This window comes from Cervus elaphus, chromosome 19 (assembly GCF_910594005.1).
Source record: "Cervus elaphus chromosome 19, mCerEla1.1, whole genome shotgun sequence".
NCBI lineage: Eukaryota > Metazoa > Chordata > Mammalia > Artiodactyla > Cervidae > Cervus > Cervus elaphus.
Window position 1 is genome coordinate 90872165 of NC_057833.1, and position 24793 is coordinate 90896957.

Consider the following 24793-nt stretch of genomic DNA (forward strand, 5'->3'; position numbering starts at 1 on the left):
GTCAATATCCCCTGAGGAAATAGTAACAGGGCTACAAACCTTGGGCATCAACAGCTACAAGATAGGTATCACTAATTATGGCATTTGGGGTCTCCTGAAGTAGACAGGGTTAACTCTTTCTTGCAAGAGGGGCATAGAGGACAGGGTATGGACTTTAAGTCAGCCAAACCTGGGTCCAAATCCCAATTTTAAAACCTCCTATTTAGAAAGATGGTAACGATAACCCTATAGGCAAAACAGAAAAAGAGACACAGATGTACAGAACAGACTTTTGGACTCTGTAGGAGAAGGTGAAGGTGGGATGTTTCAAGAGAACAGCATCGAAACATATATATTATCTAGGGTGAAACAGATCACCAGCCCAGGTTGGATACATGAGACAAGTGCTCGGGGCTGGTGCACTGGGAAGACCCAGAGGGATCGGGTAGAGAGGGAGGTGGAAAGGGGGATCAGGATGGGGATTACATGTAAATCCATGGCTGATTCATGTCAATGTATGACAAAAACCACTACAATATTGTAAAGTAATTAGCCTCCAACTAATAAAAATAAATGGGAAAAAAAAAACTTCCTAGTTTATGATGTTGGATGAGTTACTCAGCTCTTCTGAGTCTATAAGATGGGAACAATGAAAGTATCAACTGCATAAAGCTACTGTAGAGATTAAATAAGATATGTATTAAATGCTTAGAATACAGCAAATGTTAAATAAAACTTAATATTATTACAAACTGGGACTGTGAGTACTCTGCAAAGAAGAACTTTCCTCTCTATAAAAAGTCTTCAACAGGGGGCTTCCCTGGTGGCTTGGTGGTAAAGAATTCATTTGTCAGTACAGGAGACAAGGATTCAATCCCTGGTCCAGGAAAAATCTCACGTGCTGTGGAGCAACTAGACTTCTGAACCACAACTACTAAGCCTGTGCTCTAGAGCCCAAGAATCCCAACTACTGAGCCCACATGCTGTAACTACTGAAACCTGACAGCCTGTGCTCCGCAACAAGGGAAGCAACTGCGATGAGAGGCCAGCACACCACACTGAGGAAAAGCTTCTGCTCACCACAACTACAGAAAAGCCTGCACAGCAGCAAAGATCCAGCAGAGCCAAAAATAAATAAATAAAAATTTTAAAAATCTTTAACAAAATTAGTTAGGACAAGGACATGAGTAATGTGCATGTTTAAGCTACCACAATAAACACAATGAAGGTGTGATTAAAAAAAAAAAAAAAAAAACTTCATATATTGGCAAGAAAAGGGACCAAAAACAAGGAGGGGAGCTGGGGAGAAGCAGCAATTAGAATATTTTCCGACTCCAGGAAAAAGTTGCATTGTTTGACACTGAGGTACCTAATTCAAGTATCTTTAGGTCACACACGCTACCAGGTTGGGTGAGGAGGTAAGAAAGGTGTACACTAGCTCACTGTAGAGAGGAAGCTTAGTGTCCAACACTTTCTCCAGATTAAATGTTGGGATAAACTTTTTTCTCTTGCAGAGCACAGAGAATCATCTGTTTACCAAAGCCTAAAACTGCACTTAATTTATAAACTGCCAATTTGGATTAAGACTCAAGTTTAATATGTCATAATTCACTAATTGCAAGGTTCTAGCTCATTCCTAAATGAAAAGTTGATATAGGTGATACTCACATAATCTATGTCAACATTCTAATTTTAAAGTTCTTACATTTAGACAAAAAGTTCATTTATCTGCCACTCACCAAATATTTATTATGTATGTCTAGAATACTCTGCTAGGTACAAGTGTACAAGATAAGCAGTCACTTCCTCCCTACTAGCTTACACGGGAGACTGATAGAAGATGATGACATTTAATAAGTAAGTATGTAAATAAGTTTGTAATAAGTGCTATAAAGAAACAGACATGGTCACATGAGAGAGAAGAACTGGAATGAAGTGATTAGGAATTTAGATGGGATGATCAGGAAACTCTGAGATCTAAACAATGAGAAACATCCAGGAGAAAATTCCAAGTAAAGAGACTATCTACTGTAAAGGTTGTCAAGGAGGAAAAAGCTTGACATCTTTAAGAAACATAAACAATACTGAAACATAGGCAGGAAGGAAGATAAAAGTTGTACAATATGTGAGGGTGGAAAAGTATGCACCACGTAGAGCCTTATAGATTAGAGTAATGAAAATCCCAGAAGAAATTTAACCAAGGGAATGAGTTTAAGCTGTCAGAAGAGTATTTCAAATGCTGTGTAAGTAACTGATTAAAGACGTAGGAAAGAAAGAGCAAAAAGAGAGAATAATTAGGAAGTTACCACAGTTGTCCTGGAGAAAGATGATGGTCACTTGTATAAGGGTGGTGGCTGCAGATAAGGAAAGACAGACTTGGGGGACAGACTTGAAAGGACTTCTTGATACTTAATTTTAAAGGATACAGGAAATGGAGGGCTCATGAATGCCTTCCAGGTTTTGATCTGAGGAACTGATATCTGAGGACAGATATTGTAGATATTGGTACCATTTCCTGAGAAGTAAAGAGGAACAGGTTAGGGAAGGAAAATAGAGATTTTTATAATTTGGGCTTCCATAGTGGCTCAGATGGTAAAGAATCTGCCTGCAAGGCAGGAGACCCAGATTCAATCCCTGGGTCGTGAAGATCCCCTGGATAAGGAAACCAGTGGCAACCCACTCCATTATTTCTGCCTGGAGAATTCCATGGACAAAGGAGCCTGGCAAGCTACAGTCCATGGTGTCACAAAGAGTCAGACATGACTGACTGACTAACATTGGGGAATGGAAACTCCCCAATGTTTGGACTTGTTTGACATGTTTAAAAAGACAGGCAAACATAGATGACAAACAGGAGGTTGGACAGTCTCAGTTTGTCAATTTCCTCATCCTCAGATCCATTCTCTGTCCTTTTCTGCCTGCCTATCTCTGTTTATTTCCAATGCAAACCATTCAATATCACAGTAATCCAAGTATATGCCCCAAACAGTACTGCTGAAGAAGCTGAAGTTAAACGGTTCTTTGAAGACCTATAAGACCTTATAGAACTGACACCCAAACAAGATGTCCTTTTCATCAGAGGGGACTGGCATGCAAAAGGAGGAAGTCAAGAGATAAGTGGAGTAACAGGCAAATTTGGCCTTGGAGTACAAGCTGAAGCAGGGCAAAGGCTAACAGAGTTTTGCCAAGAAAATGCACTGGTCATAGCAAACACCATCTTCCAACAACACATGGGAAGACTACACATGGACATCACCAGATGTCAATACCGAAATCAGATTGATTACATTCTTTTCAGCCAAAGATGGAGAAGCTCTATATAGTCAGCAAAAACAAGACTGGGAACTGAAGGTGGCTCAGATCATGAACTCCTTATTGTCAAATTCAGACTGAAATTGAAGAAAGTAGGGAAAACCATTAGACCATTCAGATATGACCTAAATCAAATCCCTTATGATTATACAGTGGAAGTGACAAATAGATTCAAGGGATTAGATCTGATAGACAGAGTGCCTGAAGAACTATAGACAGGGATTCATGGCATTGTACAGGGGGCAGTAATCAAGACCATCCCCAAGAAAAAGAAATGCAGAAGGCAAAATGGTTGTCCGACAAGGCCTTACAAATAGCTGAGAAAAGAAAAGAACTGAAAGGCAAAAGAGAAAAGGAAAGATATGCCCATCTGAATGTAGAGTTCCAAAGAATAGCAAGGAGAGATAAAAAACCCTTCCTCAGTGATCAATGCAAAGAAAGAGAGGAAAACAATAGAATGGGAAAGACTAGAGATCTCTTCAAGAAAATTAGAGATACCAAGGGAACATTTCATGCAAAGATAGACACAACAAAGGACAGAAATGGTACAGACCTAACAAAGCAGAAGATATTAAGGAGAAGTGGCAAGAATACACAGAAAAACTGTACAAAAAAGATCTTCACGACACAGATAATCATGATGGTATGATCACTCACCTAGAGCCAGACATCCTGGAATGCGAAGTCAAGTGGGCCTTAGGAAACATCACTACGAACAAAATTAGTGGAGGTGATCGAATTCTAGTTGAGCTATTTCAAATCCTAAAAGATGATGATATGAAAGTGCTGCACTCAATATGCCAGCAAATTTGGAAAACTCAGCAGTGGCCACAGGACTGGAAAAGGTCAGTTTTCATTCCAATTCCAAAGAAAGGCAATGCCAAAGAATGTTCAAACTACCACACAATTGCACTCATCTCACACGCTAGTAAAGTATTGCTCAAAATTCTCCAAGCCAGGCTTCAACAGTATGCGAATGGTGAACTTCTAGATGTTCAAGCTGGATTTAGAAAAGGCACAGGAAAATGGCTATTCTACCCAATGCAGTCTATAGATTCAATGCAATCCCTATCAAGCTACCAACGGTATTTTTCACAGAACTAGAACAAATAATTTCACAATTTGTATGGAAATACAAAAAACCTCGAATAGCCAAAGTAATCTTGAGAAAGAAGAATGGAACTGGAGGAATCAACCTGCCTGACTTCAGACTCGACTACAAAGCCACAGTCATCAAGACAGTATGGTACCGGCACAAAGACAGAAATATAGATCAATGGAACAGAATAGAAAGCCCAGAGATAAATCCACGAACCTATGGACACCTTATCTTTGACAAAGGAGGCAAGGATATACAATGGAAAAAAGACAACCTCTTTAACAAGTGGTGCTGGGAAAACTGGTCAACCACTTGTAAAAGAATGAAACTAGAACACTTTCTAACACCATACACAAAAATAAACTCAAAATGGATTAAAGATCTAAATGTAAGACCAGAAACTATAAAACTCCTAGAGGAGAACATAGGCAAAACACTCTCTGACATAAATCACAGCAAGATTCTCTATGACCCACCTCCCAGAATATTGGAACTAAAAGCAAAACTAAACAAATGGGACCTAATGAAACTTAAAAGCTTTTGCACTACAAAGGAAACTATAAGTAAGGTGAAAAGACAGCCCTCAGATTGGGAGAAAATAATAGCAAATGAAGAAACAGACAAAGGATTAATCTCAAAAATATACAAGCAACTCCTGCAGCTCAATTCCAGAAAAATAAATGACCCAATCAAAAAATGGGCCAAAGAACTAAACAGACATTTCTCCAAAGAAGACATACAGATGGCTAACAAACACATGAAAAGATGCTCAACATCACTCATTATTAGAGAAATGCAAATCAAAACCACAATGAGGTACCATTACACGCCAGTCAGGATGGCTGCTATCCAAAAGTCTACAAGCAATAAATGCTGGAGAGGGTGTGGAGAAAAGGAAACCCTCTTACACTGCTGGTGGGAATGCAAACTAGTACAGCCGCTATGGAAAACAGTGTGGAGATTTCTTAAAAAACCAGAAATAGAACTGCCATATGACCCAGCAATCCCACTTCTGGGCATACACACCAAGGAAACCAGATCTGAAAGAGACACGTGCACCCCAATGTTCATTGCAGCACTGTTTATAATAGCCAGGACATGGAAGCAACCTAGATGCCCATCAGCAGATGAATGGATAAGGAAGCTGTGGTACATATACACCATGGAATATTACTCAGCCATTAAAAAGAATTCATTTGAACCAGTCCTAATGAGATGGATGAAACTGGAGCCCATTATACAGAGTGAAGTAAGCCAGAAAGATAAAGAACATTACAGCATACTAACACATATATATGGAATTTAGAAAGGTGGTAACGATAACCCTATATGCAAAACAGAAAAAGAGACACAGAAATACAGAACAGACTTTTGAACTCTGTGGGAGAATGTGAGGGTGGGATATTTCAAAAGAACAGCATGTATACTATCTATGGTGAAACAGATCACCAGCCCAGGTGGGATGCATGAGACAAGTGCTCCGGCCTGGTGCACTGGGAAGACCCAGAGGAATCGGGTGGAGAGGGAGGTGGGAGGGGGGATCGGGATGGGGAATACATGTAACTCCATGGCTGATTCATATCAATGTATGACAAAACCCACTGAAAAAAAAAAAGAAAAGAAAAGGCAGAGGAATCAGAGACCAAGTTGCCAACATCCACTGGATCATCGAAAAAGCAAGAGAGTTCCAGAAAAACATCTATTTCTGCTTTATTGACTACGCCAAAGCCTTTGACTGTGTGATCACAATAAACTGTGGAAAATTCTGAAAGAGATGGGAATAGCAGACCACCTGACCTGCCTCCTGAGAAATATGTATGCAGGTCAAGAAGCAACAGTTAGAACCAGACATGGAACAACAGACTGGTTCCAAATTGGGAAAGGAGTACGTCAAGGCTGTATATTGTCACCCTGCTTATTTAACTTATATGCAGAATACATAATGTGAAATGCTGGACTGGATGAATGACAAGCTGGAATCAAGAGTGCCAGGAGAAATATCAATAGCCTCAGATACATAGATGACACCACTCTTATGGCAGAAAGGGAAGAACTAAAGAGCCTCTTGATGAAAGTGAAAGAGGACAGTGAAAAAGTTGGCTTAAAGCTCAACATTCAGAAAACTAAGATCATGGCATCTGGTCCCATCACTTCATGGCAAACAGATGGAGAAACAGTGGAAACAGTGAGAGGCTTTATATTTTTGGGCTCCAAAATCACTGCAGATGGTGACTGCAGCCATGAAATTAAAAGATGTTTGCTGCTTGGAATGAAAGCTATGACCAACCTAGATAACATATTAAAAAGCAGAGACATAATTCTTGACTTTGACTGTGCGGACCTTTGTCAGCTAATTGCTGGGGAGAAGCAGCAATTAGAATATTTTCCAACTCCAGGAAAAAGATGCATTGTTTGACACTGAGGTACCTAATTCATGTATCTTTAGGTCACACATGATACCAGGTTGGGTGAGGAGGTAAGAAAGGTATACACTAGGTCACTGTAGAGAGGAAGCTTAGCGTCTGCCTAGTCAAAGCTATGGTTTTTCCAGTAGTCCTATATGGATGTGAGAGTTGGACTATAAAGGAAGTTGAGCGCAAAAGAACTGATGCTTTTGAACTGTGGTGTTGGAGAAGACTCTTGAGAGTCCCTTGGACTGCAAGGAGATCCAACCAGTCCATCCTAAAGGAAATCAGTCCTGGGTGTTCATTGCAAGGATTGATGCTGAAGCTGAAACTCCAATCCTTTGGCCACCTGATGCGAAGAACTGACTCATTGGAAAAGACCCTGATGCTGGGAAAGGTTGAAGGCAGGAGGAGAAGGGGACGACAGAGGATGAGACAGCTGGATGGCATCACCGACTTGATGGACACGAGTTTGAGCAAGCTCCAGGAGTTGGTGATGGACAAGGAGGCCTGGTGTGCTGCAGTCCATGGGGTGGCAAAGAGTCAGACATGACTGAGTGACTGAACCGAACTGTACTGATGTGCCTGGGAGGCCAACCCGATTTCATCACTCAAGATTCCTTTTCCTCCGGGTTTCCGGCTAAATTCAGCCAAGTGGAGCCACCAATAGGAGAACACAGGGCAGGAGTAGAGAGTGTGATATCTGTAACTTCCTGCACTCTCTGGGCTGTGAGGTGCTTCTGGTGGTGGTTATGTTCCTCCACGACAAGAGCCCTTCCCAAGCACCACGGTTCTAGCTCTTGGTGATACCATTTCTTCTTGCCCAGGAGTAAGGAGCATGTGTTTCCTGCTGCTTCTAGTCTTGGGTTTCTTAACATTCCCTGCTAGTTCTCTTAACCTTGCTTATGTCAGTGAAAATAGCCCCTTCATTAAATTATTTTCAATGAAACATTTGCGTGTGTGCCATCTGTTTCCTGCCAGGACCTGACGTGCATTAAGTCCACAAGCCCAAAGTTCAAGAGAGTTCTGGACTAGAATTTCAATTACAAAATCATCAAAATATAAATCATATTAAAGGACCAGAGGAATTCAGATTCCCTCTCATTTAAGGAGAGAATATTTATAGAGAAAAAGACCCAATTACATAGTACTGAATCTAACATATAGAGAATAAGTAGACAAAGTACAGATTAAGAATGAGTGGACAATCACCAATGAATGAATATATGAATGAATATTATACACACACACATATATATATATACAATGGAATACTGTGCTTAGTTGCTCAGTCATGTCTGACTCTGTTATGCCATAGACTATAGTCTGCCAAGCTCCTACGTCCATGAGGATTCTCCAGGCAAGAATGCTGGAGTGGGTTGCCACGCCTTCCTCCAGGGGATCTTCCCAACCCAGGGATCCAACCCAGTCTCCTGCATTGCATGAGGATCTTTAGTGTCTGAGCTACCAGGGAAGCCCAAGAATACTGGAGTGGGTAGCCTGTCCCTTCTACAGGGGAACTTCCTAACCCAGGAATTGAACCAGGGTCTCCCACATTGGATTCCTGACCAGCTGAACTACCTGGGAAGCCCAGTGGAATACCACTCAGCCATAAAAAGAATGAAATAATGCCATTTGCAGCAACATGGGTGAACCTAGAGATTATCACACTAAACAAAATGTCAGAAAGAGAAAGACAAACACTATATGCTATCACTTATACATGGAATCTAAAATATGGCACAAATGAACTTATCTATGAAAAGAAACAGATTCACAGACATAGAGAACAGACTTGTGGTTACAGGAGTGGGAGAGGGATGGACTGGGAGTTTGTGATTAGCAGATGCAAACTATTATATATAGAATGAATAAATAGCAAGGCCCTATTGTATATACAACACAGGGAACTATAGTCAGTATCATGTAACAGACCATAACAGAAAGGAATATGAAAAAGAATAGATATATATGTATAACTGAATCACTGTATTCACAACAGAAATTAACAAAACGTTGTAAATCAACCATACTTCAATAAAATAAATTAAGAAATAAAGAATGAGTGGACAGTGAAGCAAAAAGAAAATCAAGAAAATATGGTGTCACAGATGCACAGAGGAAGGGATGGTCAGCTGTACTGAACACCAGTGAAAGTCGAGTAAGACAGAAAAAGAGAAGCAACCACTGGATTTGATAGCTGCTGCTGCTGCTAAGTCACGTCAGTCGTGTCCAACTCTGTGTGACCCCATGGACGGCAGCCCACCAGGCTCCCTGGGATTCTCCAGGCAAGAATACTGGAGTGGGTTGCCACTTCCTTCTCCAGTGCAGGAAAGTGAAAAGTGAAAGTGAAGTCGCTCAGTCATGTCCGACTCTTCGCGACCCCATGGACTGTAGCCTACCAGGCTCCTCCATCCATGGGATTTTCCAGGCAAGAGTACTGAAGAGGGGTGCCACTGCCTTCTCCGGGATTTGATAGCAGGAAGATCATTTTTGACCCTGACAAGATGAAAATTTCAGTAGAATATTTCAAACAGAGTCAGAGTTGAATGAGTTAAAGAATGGTGGTAAATGAGAAAGCCGAGACAGAAACCTCTCAAGATATTCTGCTGATAGTACTTTGAATATCTTCAAAGAATGAGGACAATCAAAAGAAAAAAATAGTAAGTCTGAGATTTATGTTTTTTCTACATGAAGAAATAAAGCAGTAAGATGATTTCAGATACAAATTTAAGACAGGGAAAGACAAAAAGGAATATTTCCTAACCTGCCTTAAACCCAACAAAGAATTTAAATATAGTTTAGAACTGATGAAGTTAGTATGTTGTGCCAAGGAAGGGATAGTGCCACCAGGGGAAGCTATGAATGTATTCTGATCCATAGTTAAAAGGTAGCGAAGAAAAATAAACAGCTTTACCCAATGAAAAAATAAAATCTAAAATCATTTGAAAATGTATATTTTTCATCCTGATATGTATGCTATGACCATGCAATTTAAATAAACAGTCTTTTCAAGACAAAAATTCAAATTTAAAATTTAAATAAATCTCTAGCATTTGGGAAATACATAAAATACCTGTTTTTCAACGGTATTTTTCACAGAACTAGAACAAATAATTTCACAATTTGTATGGAAATACAAAAAACCTCGAATAGCCAAAGTAATCTTGAGAAAGAAGAATGGAACTGGAGGAATCAACCTGCCTGACTTCAGACTCGACTACAAAGCCACAGTCATCAAGACAGTATGGTACCGGCACAAAGACAGAAATATAGATCAATGGAACAGAATAGAAAGCCCAGAGATAAATCCACGAACCTATGGACACCTTATCTTTGACAAAGGAGGCAAGGATATACAATGGAAAAAAGACAACCTCTTTAACAAGTGGTGCTGGGAAAACTGGTCAACCACTTGTAAAAGAATGAAACTAGAACACTTTCTAACACCATACACAAAAATAAACTCAAAATGGATTAAAGATCTAAATGTAAGACCAGAAACTATAAAACTCCTAGAGGAGAACATAGGCAAAACACTCTCTGACATAAATCACAGCAGGATCCTCTATGACCCACCTCCCAGAATATTGGAACTAAAAGCAAAACTAAACAAATGGGATCTAATGAAACTTAAAAGCTTTTGCACTACAAAGGAAACTATAAGTAAGGTGAAAAGACAGCCCTCAGATTGGGAGAAAATAATAGCAAATGAAGAAACAGACAAAGGATTAATCTCAAAAATATACAAGCAACTCCTGCAGCTCAATTCCAGAAAAATAAATGACCCAATCAAAAAATGGGCCAAAGAACTAAACAGACATTTCTCCAAAGAAGACATACAGATGGCTAACAAACACATGAAAAGATGCTCAACATCACTCATTATTAGAGAAATGCAAATCAAAACCACAATGAGGTACCATTACACGCCAGTCAGGATGGCTGCTATCCAAAAGTCTACAAGCAATAAATGCTGGAGAGGGTGTGGAGAAAAGGGAACCCTCTTACACTGTTGGTGGGAATGCAAACTAGTACAGCTACTATGGAGAACAGTGTGGAGATTTCTTAAAAAACTGGAAATAGAACTGCCATATGACCCAGCAATCCCACTTCTGGGCATACACACCAAGGAAACCAGATCTGAAAGAGACACGTGCACCCCAATGTTCATTGCAGCACTGTTTATAATAGCCAGGACATGGAAGCAACCTAGATGCCCATCAGCAGATGAATGCTTAAGGAAGCTGTGGTACATGTACACCATGGAATATTACTCAGCCATTAAAAAGAATTCATTTGAACCAGTCCTAATGAGATGGATGAAACTGGAGCCCATTATACAGAGTGAAGTAAGCCAGAAAGATAAAGAACATTACAGCATACTAATACATATATATGGAATTTAGAAAGATGGTAACGATAACCCTATATGCAAAACAGAAAAAGAGACACAGATGTACAGAACAGACTTTTGGACTCTGTGGGAGAAGGCAAGGGTGGGATGTTTCGAGAGAACAGCATGTATATTATCTATAGTGAAACAGATCACCAGCCCAGGTGGGATGCATGAGACAAGTGCTCTGGCCTGGTGCACTGGGAAGACCCAGAGGAATCGGGTGGAGAGAGAGGTGGGAGGGGGATCGGGATGGGGAATACATGTAACTCCATGGCTGATTCATGTCAATGTATGACAAAACCCACTGCAATGTTGTGAAGTAATTAGCCTCCAACTAATAAAAATAAATGAAAAAACAAAACAAAGTAAAAAAAAAACCCTGTTTTTTTCAATTCCATAAAGCTACAAAAAGGAGAAAAACAAACCAAAAAACCCATATAATGTATTCCTTACCATAAGCTCAGGTGATGTGATATCTCTTGGACCTTGATATGGATCATCACTAGATGCAAATGAGGCAAGTATTGACAAACCATTGAAAACCTGTTGATAGTGTTCACCAATACGGAGCAATAATTCATTATGCAGTCCTTGGAAATCTTGTCTCAGCAGGCTCCCCAGTTCAATTTCTGTTTCATTCTAACCCAAAGATTCATTAAAAAAAAAAAAAGTTGGTTTTTTCCTCCATACTAACATCTTAGAAATAAGTATATTGATTTTAATACACTATAGTTAATCAGGAGCTCTGGATCAGGTGACAAGAATTACTAGTGATATTAAAAAGGCATTGGAAAAGGATTCTAATCTTGACTTTTCCTGGTAGGTTTGCCATGGACTACAGGTAAAAAAGAGAAGTGATCAGAATTTATTTTGAAATAAAATTTTTAAAAGGGAGGTATAGTTTTTTTATTAAGTTTTAAAATATCATTACATTCAAAGAAATGTAACCCCTGAGAAGAAAATTAGTGGCTCTGCCTCTCTCTGCCTTAGCTTTCTCATCCACAAAATGGAAAAATAATAGTACTTTATCTCACTGGGTAGCTGAGAGGAGTTATGCAAGTGAAATAATCCATAAAAATTGCTTAGCAAAGTTTCTGACACGTAAGCATTGGAATGCTGTTACCATTCCACTTTCATAACACAGATTTTCTTTCTCAAAATGAATAAATACAGTTAATATTCAAAAAGACTCATGTAGAAAGAGATCCATAGCTGGCATATCAGGAAATACAGGAAATAAATGAACATTGGAGGAAAACAATAATTACATATGCATATCTGACAGGTTCTCTTGTTCCCAGGTAGCCTCTTATTCGTCAGATTTCGTTGCTACTACACTACTACGACACCAAAAAAAGCAGCATTGGCTATAATTTTAAATTTGAAAACTAGCAAGAAAGTGGGCCAAACTGTAATCAGAGCACTAAGTAACTAAATTCAATGCTGTCATTATACTACAGTTGAACGATATTGCCTCTTCTGACAGATATAATTGTCTATCATTAGTCACTGATAGTTCCAATCAATTAATAAATTCTAAAATGAAATTAGTTGTGAAGCTGATCCATGAATGGATGGCTATCATATACCATCATGGTAAAACAATAAAAAAAAATAACAAAAGAATAATTTTATTTAATACTTTCCTTTGGCCCAGGACAATACTTATTTATGTACCACTTGAACTTATATTACCCTAAGATGGATTATAAACTACTCACTCTACTTCCATAAGAATGTCACAACAGCTTTCCTATAATGCTAATTTATACAAAAGAGTAAAACATATACAAATATTCAATTACCTTTAGATAATGAAGGGCACGTTCTAATTCATCCTTGGAACAGGAACAGACCAAATGGGAAAAAATATACTTGAAGTTATTTATTAAAATCTCTCTACGATTGACATTTAATTGTTTTCCTAAAGTTCGAATGAGAGCAGAAGCTGCAGGGCTTGCTTTGGCAGCAAGGTCAGGTAGCAACACTTGTAATGTTCTCTGAAAAAGAAACACTACAATTACCAAAGAGCACGTCTGACCAGGTGATAAAACATTCACATGAGCTATGTACAAAAATACTTAAAAATACCACTCAAATTTGGAGTCCACCTACAACATATCTGAATTCAGATTTACCACTTATTCACTCAACAGACATGTACTGAGCATCTACTATGGCACAGGCACTGCAGATACAGCAGTGAAAAATGGGCAAGGTTCCTGATGGCATAAAGTTTACACTGGAGGTGGGGAGAGATAGAAATAAGTAAGCTAATGTTCAAGTAGCAAAGAAAATAATTTCTCATTAGTACATATTCGTGCTCTTAATTAGAGCAGAGGTTCCAAGCTTGATCTATTATTTGAGCTAACTAGTATTTAGACAATAAACAAGAAGAGCCATAAATACAGTATTTAACTTCTTCAAATTAAGAAGTTGATGCTACAATATTAAAGAAAACCTTTTTAATACACTGCCATCCCAACATGGCAACAAATCTATTTTGCTTTTGGTCTATTTCCTTCAAGATCTTGTTCTTAAATAATATACAAAATTCCAAACATAAAATGATTGGCCTTTCATTTATTCACCTATCTAACAAACAACTACTGCATGTCAGTGACTATTCTTGGCACTGAAGATGTGACAGTAAACAAGACCCAAGCCCTATACTCAGAGGCTCTTATACCTTATTTGTGTTATGTCTTTCAACTTAATGTTAATCCAGGAAGACTGGACATTATAAGGTAGTTTCTACCAAGTATTTATAATTATTGTGTTACAGTGCATAACATTTTATGACCTAATTATTAGATACTTAAGTTTCTTCTCAGGGTTTTGTTTATTTGATACTTGGAAAATGCTGCAATAAACCTCTGTGCTTTGAGGCCCCCAGATGAAATTACTGAATGAAAAGGTAAAAATATCTTTGTGGTCCTTAGTGTATAGCATCATAGTTCCTTCTAAGCTTCGCCCAATTTACACACGATTTAATTTTGTTAAAATATAAAATACTGTAGGGAAAAATTTTGCATAGATCATTACTATAATTTATTAACTAATAATAATAAACTTTGCCTTTGGGAAAACATAAGAAGATAACCTATACCATCCATTTTTGAAACCTCAGCCCCACTAATGACTTTTCAAAGGCTTCCCAAACCACTACATACTACAAACTCGATTATCTGAATTCACATGTCATCTATAGCATTAGTTTGTACTCCCACTCCTTAGGGATAGATATGATCATATTAGACTTTGCATTACCAATGAAACCCATCATAGCACTAAAGACATAAACGCTTGGTAAACTGAATTAATTAGCATTAATTAATTAGCATTAACTTTTCAAGATAACCATAAAGAGCAATGACTCAAAACAACACATATTTCACTTTTATAACATAAGTAATATTATCATATCAAAGTCAAAAGATAACATGTAAATTTGAAAATCTATGGTCCTCATTATACTTGCCAGATAAATAAACAATGCCAGATTTTCTTAAAAAATAGAGAGAGAATGGAATAAACACAAAATACTGAACTGAAACCTCAATAAAATCAACTATACTATGCAACATACAGTAAGGAAACGATTAAGATCAGGAAAGTCAAAAACATTGGCAATTTCAGACAAGGTATTTAAAGCCATTTCTCGCTGGTGAGCCACATCTTGTTTTCGCATCTCAGCATTCTGGCATGGAGTACTAGGAAGTGCCGTCATCTGACTGGAGTGGAGGGATTCTACCAAAAACTAGAGCAAAATGATGTCAGTTTTCACACAAGGAAGAACATTTAACTATTATGTTTTAGGCTAACATAAAGGCCAGTATCAGAGTTCTAAACATATTACCTGACTAGTTCATTTAATTTTTATAACAACCTTAATGAGGTATATATAAACACCCTTTTATAGATAAAGTAACCAGGCTTAGTTAAACGGGAATATGTTCTTAAGGATTACACCACTAGCACAGAGCAAAGCCTGTATTTTAACATTTCCCAACTTTTCAGACTGAACCTTTCCTGAATGAACCTTTCTTAAAACAAAGTACCTTATCCATAATATCAAAGCATAAAAAAGTTTATCACTAAAAGAAAGACATAAAAAAAAAGACTTCTCTTAATAGATTAACCATAGAGTGTAATAATTATTATAAGATGACTTTTTCCCTCTCTCCCATTTATAGCTTAAATCTTCAGACTAGGATGCTAAAATATAAAAATGACAAGATGTAGGGTCTTTTAAATAAACCAAATACATCATTAAAAAAGAAATATCTCTCTTAAAACAAGAAAAGTAAAATATATATATGTTCTTTTTTTAGCTTTTGCAAAGTACTGCTATTTTCTTTAGTCAAGGCCAGTGCTGAATCTCACCTGACAGATGGGTTTCTTATACTGGCTGAAAAAGTTCTGCAGTTTAACACTTTTAGCCGCAACCAGTGCTCTAATTTCTGTGTACGCTGCTCCAGAGACAGACGCTGACTTGGATAATAAACAATGCAATAAGTGCAAGAGGGCAAAAGGTACCAAATCTCCTTTTGCTGCCCTAAAATTATTTAAAAAAAATTATTATCAATGTCTTGAAAATAAAAATCTATAAATAAATGCAAACTGTTATCACACTTCTCTCTATAACATCACAACTCTCATATCACCATTTCTAACAGCAGGCAAACAAAAAAGGTGAATGGCCAAAATAAATAAGGAAGTATACGAAAGCTGCCAAACCTACCTTCCAATATCCCCTGTTGTAAGAATCAAGGTATCCTTCAATTCATTATTTCTTGAGATCTGAGCGTGTGTATATGCTTCCTTCATCCTTAGGACAAAAAGCTAGAACAATAATATTAACTAGTTAAAGAAATTTTTAGAACCAGGTTTATGAAAATACATAAAAATAAAAATTTAAAATAAAAGTCATCAACCTCTTTTATAAATCCATCCTCAGCATCCAAGGATTCCAATATATACTTGATATTTCCACTAAAAGCCACTCTAACATCCTTGTCTGGATCTTCCATTAAATTTAATAAAGTTCCAAGAACCGTTTTTACTTCTGTTTCATCTTCTCTAAAATCAAGATGCTTACAAAGATGATGCAGATTTTCTATGAAAGCTAAAAACAAGAGCATATAATACCTAAGTTAACACATTAAATTTAAAAGTTGTACTATAAAAATATTGCCAATAAATAATACACTACAAAGAACGTTAAGTTGTCTTATAAAGTCAATATTTTGTGTTTAAATTTGTAAAGCATATAGAACTGTGGAGGATTAAAATGAATAGTTGACAAAACTAACACACCTATAAATTTAAATTTACTTTAGGGATTTCACTGGTGGTCCAATGGTTAAGAATCTGCCTGCCAATGCAGGGGACATGGGTTCCATCCCTAGTCGGGAAAGACCTCACTTGCCACAGAGCAACTAGGCCAATGCACTACAACTATTGAGCCTGAACTCTAGAAGCCGTGAGCCACAGCTTCTGAAGCCTGCCCTATAGAGTCTGTGCTCCACAAGAGAAGCCACCACAATGAGAAGCCTGCACACCTCAACAAAGGATAGCCCTGCTCACCTTAATTATAGAAAGATGGCATGCAGCAAGAAAGACCCAGCACAGGCAAAAATAAATAAATAATCTTTTATATTAAAAAAATTTATGTTATGTTTTTAGTAGAAGTTATACGTAATTTAAATCTAAAATAAATTCTAGAATTTTTAAAGTTATAAAATGATTACTCACTCAGATTTTTTAAATTACTGGGATAGACTTAAAAGCACATTACCGTAATCTAAAGAAGTGTGAATAAAGGGAAAGCTTGTTGTTTTTGTTGTTTAGTCACTAAGTCATGTCCAACTCTTTTGCGACCCCACAGACTGTAGCCCACCAGGCTCCTCTGTCCACAGGATTTCCCAGGCAAGAATACTGGAATGGATTGCCATGTTCTTCTCCAGGGAATCTTCCCCACCCAGGGATCAAACCCATGCCTCCCGCTCTGGTAGATAAGTTCTTCACCACTGAGCCAGAGAGTTTCTTGGACTGTAAGGAGATCCAACTAGTCAATCCTAAAGGAAATCAGCTCTGAATATTCACTGGAAGGACCGATGCTGAAGCTGAAACTCCAATACTTTGGCCACCTGATGTGAAGAACTGACTCATTGGAAAAGACCCTGATGCTGGGAAACATTGAAGGCAGGAGGAGAAGGGGACGACAGAGGATGAGATGGTTGGATGGCATCACTGACTTGATGGACATGAGTTTGAGTAAGCTCTGGGAGTTGGTGATGGACAGAGAACTGTGGCGTGCTGCAGTCCATGGGGTCACAGAGTCTGACACAACTTAGTGACTCAACAACAATAACCACCCAAAGCAAGCAGTCATCCAAGTATGTGTATACATTTCATGCTCCCAACAAATTCATACACCATTACCATTGGAAAGTGGTAAAGATATAATCTATACTCCTCAGGGGGCAAAGTATTGGATTATTTGAAGTTCTGAAGGTCCAAAGCAGTGGCAGGGGACACATTAAGAAGGTCCCTGGGATCACTAAAGAGATATAGGATACTGAACCTCACAGTATTGAACCAAACAACAGGTATGTCCCTTACACTGTCCAATCACAAGAGCATTTTAAAACTCTAAAAATTACTTCCCTTGTTAGTTCTGTGATACAGTCTATCAGACATCCTGTTTATGAATAATTACATAAGCACTGAATCTATCAAGCAAGTCTAATTTTTTAAGGCTTCAGGCTAACTCTACCATTGTTTTTTTTTTTTTAAGGATCTTAAATAGGTTTTAAAATATTAAATAAATCATAACAAACCACTTACCAAGTTTCACTGGGCTAGGTGTTTTTTTTTTCAGTAGGAAAAGGAATGGCTTGCAAACAGAAGCTTTTAGTTGAGAAGATGAACATTCATGTTGAGAAGCGACTTTTAGGCTCTTACATAAGAGGTCAATATGCCCATATTCAGAGAAAGGTTCTGTTAAAGAACTTGTCAAATAAAACTTGCCATGAAGTGTACAGACAAGTTGACCAAGTACAGATGCAAATTCTTTTTTGACAATGTCAGAATCATCTTTGACTTTATCTCTGGGGGTAAAAAAAAAGGACTAAATCTTTTGTTTTATTTTGTGGTCTAAATAGTCTTGCTTCATTTGGTGCAAAAGTACTGATTAAACAAAGAACAGAAGCAAAAAAATTTTAATTCTAAAACTAAAAGCAACATTTGTTCTATATATCCAGCAATAAACATGAATTTGTATATATGAAATCTGTCCAATCAAATTGTACACTCAAATTAAAATATTAATACATACACAAGAATCTTGGGAACTCTGTTATAAGGATTCTGCTGCTGCAGTAAGATAAAGAATCCATTAATACAACTTGTCCGGATTACTTCATGAGAGCTCTGCAGGGCCCAGCTGTAAACGGCTGTTCTCCACTCAAGGTGTATTCTTCTTGGAAACAGAGTTAGAAGAAATACACATCGTGATTGGGCCTGGGGTGCTAAAAAAATTAAGCCTATTAATCAAGATTTCTAAGTGTTAATTTTACATACACACACCATATATATGTATTCCTTATTGTAAAATCAAATAACATTTAAAATACATACAGCATTTAATTAAAAGCTCCTTTTCCATATATCAAGCACGTGCACTGAAAAAGGTCCATGTATAATCCTACTAGTAACAGTGAAATCTAAATTGAAAATTACACCCATCAAATACCAAAAAATATATACTTGTTTAGGTAGTTACATCTTTGACTTTTTTTTTTGGCTACACCATGCAGCCTATGGCATTTCAGCTCCCTGACTAGGGATCAAATCTGGGCCCTCCACAGTGAAAGCACAGTCTTAACCACTGTACTGCCAAGGAATTCCCTCTCTTTTTTAAGATAGCAAAAAATTTAAAATTTGAAAATGCCAAGTGCTGGTGAAGATGTGAAACAAAAGGAACTCATATTTTGCTAACAGCGATGTAATTTGGAATGACATCTTTGGAGAACAATGTGCCAGAATAGAGCTGAGGATGCATAAATCCTACAATTTATCCCTTTCTACATGTCTAACTCCTTTTTGAATTATTAAAAAATGTACCTTATTTTGTAATTATTAAAAAACAGAAATGATAACTGTTAGAAGTCTTATATAGAGATAAGTTAAAACAAAACAAATCACACATATAGAATTTTATGACCACTTACAGTAGCTATCCGAAATCCTCTGGCTTAATGTTAGAAGACTGGTGGCAAATGTGGTCAACTTTAAAGAGTCATCATCAGAATGGAAACAAATCCATGGAAGTGAGAGCACTCCACATAAATCTTCCAGGATATGATCTTCAAATGAAGTGTTTACTACAGAAACACATAAAGGTGGTTAATGGTATCTTTTCCTTAAAAGATGTCTTCTTTCAATTAAAAAAAAAGACATTCTACACATCAAATGGAATTACAACAAACATTCAATAAACAGGGGTTCTTAACATAAAGATGATGTTCTGAGGTCTGTGAATCCAAAGGAATTAAATGTGACTTTATGAAAATATGCGTTTATATTTTTAGGAGAATCATAGCATTCTTTAGATTCTCAAAATAAAATTTAAAATTTATAAATAATTTCTACTGACTGAAAAAGAATACTAAAAGTATTGTACAAATAAATTTAGAACTTATAAATTACTGATACGCTTAACAGAACTGAAATCAAAAATAAACTTTTGGGCATTCCCAACACTGGTTCATTTAGGCCTTAGGCAAAAAAGAAAACTTATTTCCATACTGATTACTGGTTATTTTGATCCATTGCTTTTTTGTACTCACCTTGAATATACATCAAAGCATCATATATTTTTACCACTTTGTCAATAATTGTCTCCAGATCAGGTTTCTGAACAGATTCTAACAAAGTTCTACAGCTCCTAAGCACTTTTGTGTAAAAATCCACAGACATCCAAGTTATCCTTACTGAAGGTTTCTTCTTACACTTCTGTTGACAGTCCTTGAAATTATAGCTGCAGTTAAAACATTTTTTAAGACAATTAAAATGAATTTTATTATAGTCAAAACTAATATTGTAGTAAGCCAAAAGAAATTGTGAGTATAAAACTAACCTAAAACTTTAAACCAATTCAAAGTAAATATGCATATCAATTAATATATCATTATTATTTTAAGTTTAATCTCTTTATGTCAGTCTAAATCACACATGATTTGGTAATTAATGTTAATCTATGCTATTTAAATGTGATACCACCAGTCTTTAAAACAACAGAAGATATAGCTGTATAAACCCTTTCTTAACAATAGGAAAAAGACGACTTTATCCAAATTAGCTATTACTTTAAGTTATCTCAAATTCCAAATTTAAGGCAATCTGAATTAATACAGCTTCTTTAATCTCCTTCATAACTTTGTATTAGCTAGTTAAGAGTGACTCAGGAAAATTAAAAGATTAAAAAAAAAAAGAAAAACAAAGAGTGAGTCAGGAAACACAGAATAAATGATCATATAAAAAATGATCAAGGAGTGTTGGTGTATAACATGGCAGTAAAAAATAAGACTAAATCTTCAGAGAGGTTCACACTTTATTCCTTCTGATAGAGTAATTAACCTATATTAAGAATGCTAAACTAAAAATATCTCTAATGAGTTTTAAATTCCTTTTATTATCAAAGGGAAAGTTCTTTTGATGAAATATTTGGCTTGAAGAGCACTGAATTTTGAGTTGTATAAAAAAATATTCTACCTTTCCACCCCAGAAAGTTAGTTCAGGCTTCAGACAAAAAAGAGCCTCAATTTTGAATGTGTAAAGAGGACATAAAAACATTTACTTCACAGAATTGTTGTAAAGATTAAATAAGATATGTACAGTACTTAACATAGTATCTGGCATTTAGCAGACGCTCAATACAAAACAAATTTCTCTTTCACTGAAAAATTTTGTGTTCTAAGGTCACAAAAATCAAGTGAATAAAGAGGTCTTCCAAAACAATAAATTTAAATGTATTACACCCAGAAAATACAAGTTGTTTTTACCAGTCCATGTTTTGATGAGAACAATGAACAGTACACAGAGCAGTCAGTTGTAGAATGACAGCAATTCCTTCTAAAACCTCAATAATAGGATGCTTCACAGTATTGGATTCAAGGAAAATTTGAAGCTCCTCAGCCTTCTGTTTCAGTGCACTCCATAATATGCTCTTTTTGTTCATATCCACATGTTTAATTCTGTAATTAATTATAACCAGAGTGTAAAGATTCATATTCATATGAATTTATATAATCTTGTTTGTACATGAAAAATATTTTAAACAAAAGACAGCATGTAATGGCAACCACTGACATTTTGTTTGTTTTTTGCTATACCATATGGCTTGCGGGATCTTAGTTCCCCGACCAGGAATTGAACCCAGGCCATGGCAGTGAAAGCACTGAGTCCTCATCACTGGACCACCAGGGAAATCCCTACAACTACTGAAATTTATAATAACTTTTACAGTTGGCTAAAATATGGGAATTCTTTGGCTACATTACAAAAAAAATAATTTGTTAACATTTTTTAAATTGTTGATAGATGTATAGTCACAGAGATTTTTTAATGTATTAAAAAGTCAAATCAGGCAAGTAAATACTTTTAACTAACCATATTTAGTCATGGAATCTTTTATACTAAAATAGACTACAAGAACTATTAGACTTTTCAAGCACTCCTTCGACTACTTATAGAAAGAACAAATGTTCTTCGTGTATTTAAGGCAAAGCACTTAAATAAAGGTGATTTTTAAGTCACTAAAGTTTTATTAAGTGGCTAAATACAAACTGAATGAAAGTCTTACTCCTCAGTCTGTTTTGGTGCTCTTTTGGAAGAGTTTAAAGATGAGCTGAGTCGACGCCTTTTGGGTGACAGTCCATTGCTATTACTGCTGAGGTTTTCCTGTTGAATTTGGCACTGAACTTCATCAATGATTTCCATACTTTCCATTTTTAAGGCTGCATAAAGTGGGCCCAACAAATACTGAGGAAGCAAAAATAATTTAAAAAACTATTTCTTAGAAAATAAGTTTATATGTATTATTCATAGATAGCAAAAATGCATTAGGTATTAAGATTCCAAAGAAGGTAAATTATTTTCAGAGTCTCATCAAACAAAACAAAAACCTAAGTTAATCTAATAAGAGCTATGGTTCTACAGTTTTAGAAGGCCTAAGACAAATCCTTCTATAACCTGTTTTCCCTTGACCAAAATACCACAAAGAAAAATTCTACAAGGAAATGACTAACTTCTTTTATACAATAAATCTAGCAATATTTACAGATAAAGTAAACTAAAATATTTAATCAATTTATTGCATAACTATTGTATCACTCCCACAGTTCAAATAGAAAAAAAGGCATAATTTGGCATGACTAGTACTATATACTCATAGGTTTTCTAGAAGTGATTGATTATAACCTGTCAAAGAAAAAGTCTAGGTGAGTGCTCAAAGAAGTTGAATTAAAAGGGGCCCCCTTTTAATCAATAATGCAACAAACACGTTAACTCTTCACAAACGCTACTTTAAAACATTCTACTCCATTGGCAATTTATTACCAATATAGTGAACAAATCTTTCTGAAACCAAGTTAAAAATCCGTAATAGGAAGCCAAAGTAGATTATAAGAAGTATCCCATTCTGAATGTACATTATTATAGATATTCTAGCAACCAAGAAAAGATATTCTATTTCCTCTTTATTACTCTTGCACAATGCATACACTTAAATTAAGGCAAAAATATATGCTTAACAAGTAACCTTAAAAATGACTTACCTCCACATCTGCCTGAACTCCAAGCACATCTACAAGAGCTTTACAAATATTTCTCACATAAACCTTCCTGACTTGTAAAGCAGATTCATACCCAGCTGGCACACATTTAAGGAAATACTGCAGTAAGTGGCACAAAGCTGCTTTTAGCAAATCAGACTTAAGCTGTAAAAGCACACCATCTTCAAACATGACACAGAGTTTTTCTAGCAGCATATTTAAGTAGACAGGCTCAATATTTCTATAAGCTTCTGTTTCAGAAGAGAACAGGGTCTTTATCAGTTTTGATAATGGCTCTTCATAGAGTTTCAATTGGTCAGCATCCATTTCTACTAGTTGTTTTAATAATTCCAAAAATGAGCTGAAAAAAGTGCTGGCTGGTTGTGCTGGTAGTCCTCCAAGCTCAAAGAGTTCACTTAAAAGGCTAATTGCTAAGGATTTAACTTTTGGACTCCCATACTCTAGCAGAACACAACCTATCTGCCAAAGTAAGAGTTCCTGCCTTCTAAAAAACACAATTGCAATAATACGAATAAGAACCGTCAATAAAGTGACTTCAATAAACTCTAAATTTTGCATGTTCATGAGCTGCAAAGGAGCTGGCTGTAAATATCCTACAAGTTCATCAAACTGACTTAAAAATCGATGAACTACCACTGGCCATTCCACAAAGTGTTCTACTGCATCTCTTTTGTGCAGGTAAATCAAGTCTTCAAAAAGATGTAATAATTCCTTCATCAGTACTCCAAAAATAGCAGGACTCTTGCTTTTAAAAAGAAATAATAATGCACAGATGACTTCACAGATTTTTTTGTGTAACATATGACAGGATGGAGTGGCTGCAATCCGCAGAAGTCTTGTTATGATCCAATTACTGAATTCTTTGAAATAAACAGAAAAAGATATTAAATAAATAAGTTTATTAGAGTGCTACTTAATTTGCTAAATGCTTGATTTATTTTTAAAGTATAAACTTCATTGACAAAATAGTCTAAAACATTCCCTACACAATGGAAACATAATAATTTAGAATGCCAATTTGGAGTCAGACAAGATCCTAGCTTTCCACTTAGTACTTGTGTGAACTTTTCATTTCTCTAAACTCCTGTAACTTCATCTTTGAAAAGGGGACAATGATACCTACTTTATATGTTATCCTGACCAAGTAAGATAATATACATGGAATTTTCCACATAGTGCCCAAAGTTAACTAAATGCTCAATAAATAGTTATCATTCCCAACAAATGTTATTGAATGGTGACTCTGCCTCAGATGCATAAGAACAAATCAGTCATAGTCTTGTTCTCCTAAATCCTACAATATAATTTCTCGAACTTTTAAACTGCAACTAAGAGATGTATTTTATATCACAGTGTAGCATAAATATGCATATTATTTTATTTAATAAATGATACAAGTTTCATAAAATATTACTTATTCTGCAATGTACTATGATATTTCTAGTCAATTATATTTCATCTTCAATACCCACTAAATGGCATATAACCTGTTGTTTAAAAGTCAATGTTAAAAAAAAAAAAAAAAAGTCAATGTAGCAAAGAATATAGATTAACAAGTATTTATAATGTATTAATAGTTTAATAAGTACCATGACAGAAGAAATGTAGAGCACTTTGTATCAACAGAGCATAAAGAAAGAGCAACTAAGCTAGTCCTAGCACAGACCATCAGTAATGGCCAGAAAAGACTTTTTAGAGGACATACTATCAAAGTTGACTCTTAAGATTCAAGCAAAAA

General features: G+C 36.2%; 1 protein-coding gene across 2 annotated transcripts in view; it reads right to left on the bottom strand.

Moving 5' to 3' along the window:
- The window catches only part of ATR (ATR serine/threonine kinase), a 118352-nt gene that overhangs the window by 77482 nt on the left and 16077 nt on the right, over positions 1 to 24793 (bottom strand). For both annotated transcript variants that reach the window (XM_043875090.1, XM_043875089.1), the window contains exons 4-16: positions 23038 to 23915; positions 22065 to 22243; positions 21265 to 21456; positions 20050 to 20240; positions 19432 to 19584; positions 18537 to 18729; positions 18047 to 18309; positions 16132 to 16322; positions 15939 to 16039; positions 15581 to 15752; positions 14784 to 14954; positions 13000 to 13194; positions 11648 to 11833 (exon numbers count right to left, since the gene is read on the bottom strand). In XM_043875090.1, coding sequence (XP_043731025.1) covers positions 11648 to 11833; positions 13000 to 13194; positions 14784 to 14954; positions 15581 to 15752; positions 15939 to 16039; positions 16132 to 16322; positions 18047 to 18309; positions 18537 to 18729; positions 19432 to 19584; positions 20050 to 20240; positions 21265 to 21456; positions 22065 to 22243; positions 23038 to 23915 — 3065 coding nt within the window. The remainder of the gene's footprint in view (positions 1 to 11647; positions 11834 to 12999; positions 13195 to 14783; positions 14955 to 15580; positions 15753 to 15938; positions 16040 to 16131; positions 16323 to 18046; positions 18310 to 18536; positions 18730 to 19431; positions 19585 to 20049; positions 20241 to 21264; positions 21457 to 22064; positions 22244 to 23037; positions 23916 to 24793) is intronic.